The sequence below is a fragment of the Mixophyes fleayi genome, chromosome 8, assembly GCF_038048845.1.
Source record: "Mixophyes fleayi isolate aMixFle1 chromosome 8, aMixFle1.hap1, whole genome shotgun sequence".
Lineage (NCBI taxonomy): Eukaryota > Metazoa > Chordata > Amphibia > Anura > Limnodynastidae > Mixophyes > Mixophyes fleayi.
The window spans coordinates 118,874,990-118,887,347 of NC_134409.1; the positions used below are offsets into that span (position 1 = coordinate 118,874,990).

A 12,358-nucleotide genomic window follows, 5' to 3' on the forward strand; every position below is an offset into this window, starting at 1 on the left:
GATGAATGTAAAACATAGTTGTCAACTCTCCTGAAATCCGGGTAGGTCTCCTGGACTCCCAGGAGATCAGACAATTCTCCCGCATCCTGCCCACTTCCTAGTGAAGTTGGCAGGACGGAAGACTCAATGACACGATTTGCTGTTAATCGCGTCATTTTGGCCCTTTCCCCCGTTACAAATGATTGATTCTGTCTTTGGGGCGGGTCCAAAATGACTTGATTGATCGGACCATGCCCCACTTTCTCCTGTTATTCTACCACGCCCCCTGTCTAGGACCTTCCGAGACTCCATAACTCACTGTTGGCATATATGATGTAAAATAACTGCTAATCTAGTATTGTGAAGTGTAGAATGGTAAAAGTTGCCCAGGAAGGCTCCCATAACTGTCAGGTGTAATTGCCAATTTGCCACTAAACAGCTTCAATGAGAGAGAGCCCCACTGTTTGTAGGCCCAAGACACAGAAGATCCAAGCCTCCATTTCATTTTACATTCTAAAGCTCTGTCTCATCAACCTCATGTCGAGCCATGGCCCAATGTGTTTTGTCATCAAGAATTTGTCAGCAGAATGGCTTGATGTGATGAGGGTCAGTTCATACAGCACAGAGCCAGCTGTCCACAAATCAAAACTCAGTGTATTTTTTATCATGGACATTCAGCTTTGGAATTAAAATAAATTAGAAGAAATGAACAATGAAAACAAAATGTAAAAAAATGTATTTATTAAAAAAAAAACTTCTATTTGTACCCTAGGTCTGTTGCATATTTCTTAGGATCAAGACCCCTACCCTCTAATGACATCATTATATTTCTGTTAATACGCACACCCTCATCATTAATTCTTCTAGATTTTACAGCTGTTTGTACAATATTTTTTAAATAAAATAATTTTTTATTTTTTTTCATAGAAATTACTTTCATTGGTCACTTTATTAGGAACACCTGCTCGTTAATGCAAATATCTAATCAGCCAATCATGTGGCAGCAACTCAATGCATAAAAGCATGCAGACACTGTCGAGTTGTTCAGTCGCTGTTAAAATAGATCACAATTCTTGCCATTCTGGTGCTTTAAGTGACTTTGACTGTGGAATTATTGTTGGAATTATTGTTGGAATTATTGTTGGTGCCAAACAGAGTGGTTTGAGTATCTCAGAAACTGCTGATCTCCTGGTATCCACTGGACGCACCCCTGGAACTCACAAAGGCTGTGCTGCACTGCCAGTGAGGTGCCCAATCACTGCCTCAGGAATTCCTTGTAACCCCAGGGACCTACGGGACGGGAAGACTACCTTTAGGTAAATAAATCAAGATTTTACCAGCGTGTTAAAATCGCGGAAAATCATGGGTGATAACCTGCGATTTTAGTAAAAAAAACTTGAAATGTATCAAGCTGCGATTTTCACCCTGATCTTCAAAATCGCTGGTCATCTCTGGCGATTTGCTGCGATGTAAACACTCCCGTGTTTAGCTAACTCTCCTGTGTTGAAGCAGCGAGTTGTAAACACATCACTGTTACACTGCCTGTTATACAGCTGTAAAAACTGTAAAGAATAGATCAAAATTAAAAAAAAAAAAAGTGTGGGGTCCCCCTCTATTCATGCTTAACCCTAGTGCTGCCTGACTACTGCTGGTTCCGTGAAAATCAGGGAAAAATTTTGCGTGGGGTCCCCCCAATTTTCATGGAACCAACACTAGGCAAACCAGCCGGGGTTGGAGGCACTATAGCAGGGGGGACACGCGGCAGGGGTCCCCCTGCCATAATGACTAACCAACCCCAGACTGTTCAGCGCTGGGCTGGATTCCCTAGGGAGTGGGGTCCACCAAAAAAAAAACGAGCGGGCCCCCCCCTAGGGACACCCAGCCCAGTGCTGATAGCACTAGGGCTCTTCCTACCCCTATGGGCTGTGGGTAGTAGGGTAATAACTGCGAAAAATAGTGAAAAAAACAAACTGGCGCCATTTTGTTTTGTGGAACTACAAGTCCCAGCCAGTCAGGTTGCCCAAAATAGTGTGGGCATGCTGCTGCTTGTATAACTACAAGCACCGGCATACCCACGGCAGCCAGGGCATGTTGGCACTTGGAGAACCACAAGTGCCAACATGCCCTGACATCCACGGCTGGCTGGGACCTGTAGTTCCACATAACAAACATTTTACAAAACCACCACACCCTCATTAAATGTGTATCACCTGAGATCCACTTACACCTCTGGGTCCTGCGCCCTATTCTAATTATGGACTCTCAAGCCCGCTTTAGCTCCAAAGGCCTTGTGCCCTGACTCTAACTACTGGGGCCTTCTGCCCCTCTCCACACAAGGCCTTGCGCAACTCTATGACTACAGGGCATTGTGCCCTTAACTACAGGGAATTGCGCCCTCTTTACTATGAGCTCTAAGTCCGACTAGCTAGGGCCTTGCGCCCTTCTAATTCCCTACCTATTCCTATGTGTGACAGAGCCTAGGGCCTTGTGCCCTTCTATGACTACAGGGCATTATGCCCTTAACTACAGGGAATTGTGCCCTTCTGACTATGGGCTCTGGGCCCAACTAGCTAGGGCCTTGTGCCCTTCTAATTCCCTACCTATTCCTATCTGTGACAGAGCCTTGTGCCCACTACAGTGCCAAGGGCCTAGTGCCTGACAGTGCCCACGGGTCTTGTGCCCGACCTAACCGCACAGGATATACTTACCTGCTCTGTGAAGGATACTCAGCTTGTCCCGACGCCTTCTTCTCTTGGTCTTACAGACCCTCCAGCCAATGCCTCTTCTCCTGTTCAACGAGGCTGTCTTCTGGGTGGGGGCGCTCCTAGCCTCTGCAATGGCTCCCCACCTACGACTTCAGTGCTGTCTTCTAGTGACAGGGTAGATCCTTGCCCTCACAAGGGCACCCTACCACTTCCGCCGTCGTCTTCGGTCTTCTTTTCTTGATCGCACAGCTCTCCGCTCCACATCCTCTTTTCTTGATCTCCGTCGTCTGACTCCTGGCAAAATGGCAGCGCCCGTCGGCTTAAATAGCTGTCGGTGCGCTAACGTCACTCGGCTCTGCCACGAGTGCTGATTGGCTTGCTGCAGCGCCAATAATTCAAACGGCCGGAGGTGAGCCAGGATTGGCTCACTCTTCCAGCCGCCGATTGGCCAGCAGGGGGAGGTGAGCCCTGATTGGCTCACGTGCTCTCTGCTGCCGGGACCTGCGGAAAAGAAAGAGAAGTACTCACCGCTGGAATGCAGGACCACTGAGTAGATTTTCTTCTCTTCTGTCTTCACCCTCTTCACGGGCACAGCAGCGGGCATATCTTCACGCTCTTCGTGGGCACAGCAGCGGGGCACATGTCTATAGAAAATTGGATAAACATTTCCTGATCTGACAGATCTTGAATTTTGCTGCGACATGCAGATGGAAGGGTTAAAATTTGATGTAACCAACATGAATTCATGTATCTATCCTGCCTTGTGTCACTTGTGCAGGCTGATGATGGAGTAATGGTGTGGGGAATATTTTCTTGCACACATTAGGCCACTTAATATCATTGAAAATTGTTTAAATGCCATGACCTATATGTCTATTGCTGCTGACCACGTGCATCTCTTCATGGTTTCAGTCAACCCATCTTTTTATGGCTACTTCAAGTATGCTAATGCACCATGTCACAAAGCACACATCATCTCAAGCCGGTTACATAGATGACAATGAGTTCAGTATGCTCCAATGACCTCTACATCACCAGATCTGGTGAAAAGGGAGATTTGCTGTATGAATGTGCAGCCAACAAATTGCAGCAACTGCATGATGCTATCATGTCAACATGGACCTAAATATTTAAGGAATGTTTCCAGCACCTTATTAAGTCAATGCCATGAAGAATTCAGGCTGTTCTAGGGCAAAGTACTTGAAAGGTGCACCTAATAAAGTGGCCACTGTGTGTATATTTCAGTGATTGTATTTTCTTCCAATCTATTTTCATTGCAAAACTCTTAATGTTACTCCGTCATAAATATACACCAGGTTCTGGGGGGGAGCTGACTCTGTGTGAGGGCTATGATGTGGAACATTGAGAGGTAAAACAAATTTGAGGCTTGGATAACCCATGTAGTGTCTTGGGCCTACAAGCACTGTAGTTATCTCCAGAGCTAAGGTGTTGAACTTCTGGGAAGAAAATTGGAATTTGGAAGTTACTCCTGACAGAAACAGGAGCCTCCAGAAACTGCTTTCACTGATCTGCACTCTATAACAGCTTTTATATACAGTGGCATAACTACAACTCTAGCAGACAAATTTGCTAAATTGCTACTAATGCATTTGGTACTCTGCCCTATTGGGTACTGACTGCAGCAGACATTGTAGTAGGCATGGTGCTATGATGGTGTGGTAGGCATGGTGCTATGATGGTGTGTAGTGGCCCCATCACTATTTTGCAATGGGATCCAGACATTTTTCATTATGCCTCTGGTATATAATACATATATTTTAATTTCAATCTCTGTCATCTTCTTAGTTTGTAATCTAATTATAATGTGTTTCTTATTTTTCAAAGATAAACATCTACCTAAACTCTTGTCTTCCTTGGGAAATGGTACCTTGGTATTTGTTGCAACATTCGATGAAGCATCCAGAAAGTAAGTAACTAACATAGTGTGTGAAATGTAATTATGCCATCATACTTAAGTAAGCTTTTTTCTAAGATAGATATGCTTTTGAAGTTGTATTACCCTCATGAGACACTCAGGAACATTAATGATATCTGTTTAACAAATAGCCATATACAAAAGGTTGTGCTGACACCAGCAACCAATCACCTGTTAATTCACATTTACATGTTACAGTTTTGAAAATGAAAACACGCTTTATTTACCGTTACCCATGGAACAGTTTTCACAAATGATCTGCATGTTATTTGTGACAGCATGAACTGCCTATGCCACCCTGTCTGTTGTGTTGCTGGGGACCGGTTGGACTTGCCTTGTCAAAGCCACCTTTCTCTATACTAAATGCAACCTCTAACCGCAGTAGGAAGGGTTTAAGCTGCTGCCAGCACTAGACATCCAGAACCGCGTCCTTCTGGGTAAAATTTAGCTGCTAGTGTAACCCCTTCTGGTACACCTGGGCTGGTAACCCTGACCTCTTGCCTTCAGATCAGGGTTGCTAAGAATGGTTCCCTTTGGCCTATCACACTGGTCAGAGCTGCCGGTAGCAGGCAAAGCATTGGTACTGAAGTGCTGGGTCCCAACCTTAGAACAGCCAGATAATGTATTGGATTTTTTCTAATTTGCAAGTCACAGGAATTACAGTAGGATAAATAGTACCCAAAACAGGTTGTTGCAGCAGTGATGTTTTATTAGCTCAAGTGTCCTAATAAGGACAGTTAAATTCACTAGTGTGAGGTACTAGAGGTATTCAGACAGGTACAGATGGCATTACATGATCCAACAGTCCACTTTTTATCCAGATACCCTGGCAGGAGGTAATCCAGCCTCCTGCCACTCTAACCAGTCTATGTGCTTGTCATGAACATGCTCCCAGCTGCCGTGACTTTGGGGTGTTTGCTATATGAGGACACATGTTTCCAGCCCACAGTCTCTCTTTACCTATCACACAGGTTATAGACCTACTGAATCGCCCCAAACAACGCTCACACCCCCACACACTTCAAGTTTGTCACCACCTATTGAATATGGACAATAGGACTCCAATATACTGTCCCACATTGGCACAAAAGGTTTCTAGCTGCTCACAGACTAACAAGACCCACATCAGCAAGCAAAGGGTTAACTCTTTAAACATCCAGACTGTTACACAAATGTAAATGCAAGCACACACAGCTTGTTAATCAAATGTATCAACAAATCACCCACTGGCATTCAAAGGGTTAACTTGGCCGAGCTATTTTCTTAACAGGCTAATGGATTCGTTAGCGTATCAAGTACGCAACATATTAAATTATTGATTTAATATACAAACGTACAGGCCCTTCAGATATAAAGAAAAGTAATGAATAAACAATTAATAGATTGACATACACAAGCAAAACAGTTTAAAATAAAAGGGGTTACATTCAGAATAGCACTTACGTGAGTTGCCAAATCTGTGCCATGGGAATTGGCTAGGAAGATGGACAGCTTATCAAAGTGCATTGATTTCCCCGAAAAGTCTGACCCCTTTTCTGTGTCTCGTCTCAGCATTTTAAAGACACCTTTACATCCTGTCCTTGCCCCCAGGGGTTGTGGCCTGTGACATTTTTTCAATCACCATTTGCATGTTGTATGATTTACTACTCAATTCTACTATGTGGCCTAGCTTTTCTGTGGAGCGTCACACAGAGCCAATTTTATTATTAATAAATCCCTTATGAATCTGTTCATCTTTTGATATCAAACACGCCTAAATACAAAGTATTTGCAGAGTTTACACTCATTTCCTTCCTTTCTCTGTGGAACAGAATTCTGAATTCAACATATGAGCTGCTCTTCATCCTGCTATTGAGGAATATGTGGTTGATTACTACTTTTATTTATTTTAAGTGGCATATTATAAAACTGAATTCTTTTTGTCTATATCAAATATAGCCTACGTCAGCACATGGCCTCTTTGAGCCAGACCACATGCTGAGCGGTACCTAAACGTCTATTCAGGTGTCACAACCAGGCTTTATCTCACCACAGGAACTCTTTGAAGCTGCCCCAGGTGACACTTCTATCTTCTCACACTGGAATGTGCAAAGCCATCCAATACATTTACATCAGACTCTCTGGGCTAGATTTACTAAGCTGCGGGTTTGAAAAAGTGGGGATGTTGCCTATAGCAACCAATCAGATTCTAGCTGTCATTTTGTAGATAGTACTTAATAAATGAAAGCTGAGATCTGATTGGTTGCTATAGGCAACATCCCCACTTTTTTAAACCCGCAGCTTAGTAAATCCAGCCCCCTGTCTTCACATTTTACACTTTAGCTAAACTTATCAATGGATTCATTTGATATACCATATTTACACTGCTGTTATGATTTATCCCTTATCAATAACTGTAAGTTCTCTATGTTCAAGACAGTGCTTCATGCAGCTTTCCCATAATTTATCCTGGAGGGGTTTAACACCTTTTTACATTGCTACTAGCAGTGCCACTACGTCTAAAGTTTTCTATTGAATGTTTACCATCAGGATATAACATTTCTATTATCTTGCTTTTAACACAATTTAACTTGCAAAATTCATCTGTGATCATTTGCATCCTGAGCATTACAATCCTAGGGAGTCTGCTAGCAAGTCAAATGATCACCGCCTGTTCTTTCAGGCTAGACAGACGTGTTGGTCACTTCACATGAAAAAACTTAATTAACATGTCTCCAGACAGTTGCAAGACACCAAACATGACATCTGTCTCCAATGTAAATACATTTCCATACCAAACACATACCAATATAGAAAGATAAGTACATTTGCAATGTTATACTGTCCATTGGTGCACGGTGCTAATAATTTAGATATATTTATACGATAAGTTATTTATAAGTGATCCAGCCGAAGTTTTCAATTCAGTGGTGAAAAAATTATTTTAATTTTCTCACGGTTATGGTGCAATTTATGGTAGAGATGTGTGCAGATCCCTGTATTTTGGTTTTACAGGTAACATGATGTAATTTTGAGTTGTTTTCGTTTCTCCATTACTATTTATATCATTAATATTCATTTACACTCTCTTTTGTAATGATCTCTTCACAACTGTCAACATTTTCCCCAATATTGGTCAAATGCTGCAGCGAGCTGGCTGACTAATATTAGTGATAGAGCAGCAGCACAATACATGGGAGTTCAATAAAGGATACAACTCTTATGAAACATAGTGGTACAGCAGTGGCAGACAGGATGGCAGTTTATTGGCAAAAAAAGAAAGAACTGTTGCACTAGACCAGACTAAAATTTATGTGGATCCTGCCAGATCTACTTTACTTGCTATTTTCAATATTGATTATTGGGAGGTGCTACCATATAACATTGAGATTACAAGAAAAAGAGAAGTGAAAAATGTGTATTTGAAAATGGTGCACTTGTCTGGCCAACATGTATGTCTTACTCTGTTCAGAATGAGTGACACTTTTTTTCAATTTATAAATACCAAAGATATATTAAAATAATTTATTAATGATTCAAAGATAATAAAATTGGTTAGCAGCAAAAATACTATTAAAAAAGTGTATGTGTTAATGTGGTATATTAAAATAAACACACTAGGACCCAAAGATGTTTACTATAATAAATCCTCTTATTTGATTGTTCTTATTGTTACTAGCGGGGTCACCCGACGTTGCACCAGTCCGATGTGTAATGTGTAGCAATTTATAAAAGCCAATTATTTGGTAAATTGTCCATAAATGCTATTTAGAAGATAAAATTTGTTGCTTTGTCGCATTGTCATTATGTTGTGTTGTGGCGAGATTTCCTTCCAGCAGTGAAACAGTTGTTGGGACAGAATAGACCGCCTATGTCACCCTGTCTGTTGTTGCTGGGAACTGGCTGGGCTTACTTTGCCACGGTTCCCTTTCGTTATCCCAAATCCATCCTCTAACCGCAGTAGAAAGGGCTTACAAATTGTGCCACCACTTGACTCCTTACCGGCATCCAGTAACGGGTTTCTTCTGGGTAACTGACGCTGCTAGTGTACCCCGTTACTGGTGTACCTGGGCTGGTACATCTGACCCCTTCCTATGGATCAGGGTTGCTGTGGATGTATCCCCCCTGCCCTATCACACTGGCCAGAGCTGCTGGGTAACGGGCAGAGCGGTGGTACCGGAAACTTGGGTCCAAATCTCATAACAGCTGAGAACAGATTAGAGTTGGGTCTAATCTGTGGGTCACAGGGATAAAGAAGTTTCCAAGCAGGTCTTTGAAGCAAGTGATGTTTATTTTCTCACCCTGGTTGAAGGTACCAGTGAGTAGGTCAGATGAAACAAGAAGAACAATTTTCAATACTAAACAGTGCTTTTTATACAGTTTTGGACACAGCCTCATAGGGTAAGCCAGCCCCTTGAGGTCTGAGCCATTTTTAGTATCAGGATGCAATGTGGTTACCCAAACATGGATTTACATCCAATACAAAGCTAACAATATTTACACTTATCTGTGATATCCTAATACTTGCTGTGATCTCCTGCATCTTGTTTTAGACACAGGAAATCTAACAGCAAGTCTAATTAAACCTTCCCGTGTCATCAGGTGCTGGACCCTGACACATTAAAAGGTCTATTTTCTAATTTATACCATAAGTTATTTATAAGTGATCCAGTCACACTTGTTTACAACCAACAAATTATGTTTTCAATATTTGTCACTCTATCGCTTTGTTGTATTGTTGAAATGTGGTTTAATAGGCTACTTTTTCGATACTAAACAACTGTATAAGATTGGCATCTTTACCTTGAGAGCTGTGTAAGATATTCGCAAAAAATTAAAGAAACAAGAAAGCTTCTTCTTATATATATATATATATATATATATATATATATATATATATATATATATATGAGATTATGGCATGCATATCATCTTAAATATTTTTTAGAATTAGAATTCTTGTAATAGGATTGCTGTGAACATATCTTTATAGTATATTAATTGTTCACCTTAGATTTTTGTATGGCTTACTGTGGACACTAGTAGGTTTGGGCAGTCCTCAAGTAGTTCCTATCTTCTTAGGATAGATTTATTAAATATGAATACTGTAAAATGATTACAAAGGATCATTACATTTGAAAACTATCAGTTGCGTTCTCTCTCGGTATCACAGCCATAGAGAGATTGATTTATATTCAGATTGATTTGCATTCAGTGTTTCTAATTGTGATTTTTACTATAGTAATTGTAATATATGAAGCTTAAGTAGCTTGTATAATTGTGATTCAATCCACTATCATGCAGGTTAAGCTACAGTCCATCTTATATAATTAAGCTTTGACTCTTATAAATGGGTTTGAACAGTGCTCTAAAAATGATTATCTTGATGGGAAAGGTTTATTAAATACAAATATTATACAAAGATTTCAAGTGAGCATTACCTTTGAGGGTACTGGCTACATTAGCTTTCGATATCCCAACCACAGTGAGATTAATTTACATTTAATATCTCTGATTGTGATTGAAGACCTGCTGCAGGACTCATGAAATGTTTGTTTGGTTTTCCAGATTAGGTCAGTATTACCAGTACAGTGTAAGTCCTATAAATCTCACATATCCCTCTGTCAATACACATTATTATTATGTTACGTGTATTAATTATCAAGTCTTATAAAGTAGCCTTATCATGTACATCTGCAGGGCCATCTTAACAATATTATGGGCTCCCGGGCAAAGCAGTGCACTGGGGCCCCTAGATATAGCTATAGATATATAGATATATACAGATATAGATATAGATAGATAGAGATAGATAGATGTACTTGCTCAGTGACCCTTGAAGGTTTTTTTTGCAGGTTTCTTTTGCAGGATTATTTATTCTCATTAAGAGCCGTGCCTATGGGGCCCCCTTGCCCGTGGGGCCCCCGGGCAGCTGCCCATCGTGCCCAATGGAAAAGATGGCCCTGTACATCTGCACACAATCCATATAATGGGCAATGTCAGTGCAATGTTAGTCTTGTGTGTCACACATGTTCACCAGATTTAGTGCACATACTGGTATAAGCTTGAATGCTTTATATTAACTTTGGTGATTTACACACTATGAAATTGTTGTGGCGGGGAATAGGGTCTGATACACACAAGATAGAATTATCACTACTATGTATCTAGATCCTTACAGGGGAATCAGCATCTATATATCATTGGTGATTGCATGTATACATTCCCTATTTCTTAGCGGGTAATCATTCCTCCATAAAGCACATAGCAATTGCCAAGTAGGCACTAATTCAATCTCTGGCAATCTTGCTATTGAAGTGCAATGCTGCTAAAATAATCCCCTAGGATCTAATCACTCTGAAATACTCTAACAAGGCGTTAAGGGATTCTCATGTAAACCCTCATCCCATATCATCATCATCACCATTTATTTATATAGCGCCACTAATTCCGCAGAGAAACACACTCACATCAGTCCCTGCCCCATTGGAGCTTACAGTCTAAATTCCCTAACAAACACACATAGACAGACAGACAGACCTGGGTCAATTTGTTAGCAGCCAGTTAACCTACCAGTATATTTTTGGAGTGTGGGAGGAAACCGGAGCACCCGGAGGAAACCCACGCAAACACGGGGAGAACATTCAAACTCCACACAGATAAGGCCAGGGTCGGGAATTGAACTCATGACCCCAGTGCTGTAAGGCAGAAGTGCTAACCACTTAGCCATCGTGCTGCCCATATGCCCCCTTCATATTATCACACACACTATTCCGGAAAGAATTACTAAACCGCTTAAGATGCCACCACACAATCTTTGCCCTTTGATTTTGATTGTGGTCTCCTTAGTGATAATATACATCAAAGTCCGAAAATGGTAAGAAAACACAGCCGATCATCATGATATACACTACTTTAGATTACATATTTTGGAGAAATGGATTAATACATAGTATTTTCACTTTTATCCTATATAAAATTTAATTAGTGATTGGTTCCTCCTCGCAAAGGGTCAGTGTAGTGGCTAATGCTCACATGATTACTATTTTTGTTCACCATTCTGCGTTTTTCTGATACACTATATAATTATTATAATTCCTTTATTTTTAGCTCAATCAGGGTGCAATATATATCATGAGCAATATCACTGTGTATCACGTGCTCAGAGATTAATTTTCATCATAAGTTTTCAGGATGTGGTCACAAAACAACACACATACACTAATCACCCAATGAGGTGTCTTATTAGTTAGCTGTTTACACATATTTCATTTTATTCACAAGTTCAAATAGTTTCACCATTATTAGTCACTTACCGTTTTTAAGATTATTCACTATAATGAGTACAATATAATGAGACATTAAAGAATAATCATGTACATCGTCAGATGCACTGGAACTAATCATGTGAGCATTAGCCACTACACTGACCCTTTTGCGAGGATGATCCTACCACTAATTCAATTTTATTTAGGATAACAGTAAATACTTTATATTAATCCATTTCTCCCAAAAATTTAATCTAGTGTATATCATGATGATCCACTGTGTTCTCTTACCATTTTCGGACTTTGATGTGTATTATCACTAAGGAGACTACAATCAAAATAGAAGGGAAAAGATTGGCTCAAACTTACATCAATCAAATTTCACTATGATGACTGGCTGAATGTGAAAGAAGGTAGGATTGGCTTAGATTAGTGTCAATCCGATTACAATATGATTGCCTGAGCGCCGTATAGAACACATCAGTTACAAG

The 12,358-nt window shown here is 40.7% G+C and overlaps 1 protein-coding gene across 1 annotated transcript in view; it reads left to right on the top strand.

Annotated features, from left to right (window-relative positions):
- LOC142100173 (protein FAM3A-like) overlaps positions 1-12,358 on the top strand; it is a 62,222-nt gene that overhangs the window by 29,118 nt on the left and 20,746 nt on the right. The window contains exon 7 of the mRNA XM_075184117.1: positions 4,530-4,611. Within this exon, the coding sequence (XP_075040218.1) occupies positions 4,530-4,611 (82 nt within the window). The remainder of the gene's footprint in view (positions 1-4,529; positions 4,612-12,358) is intronic.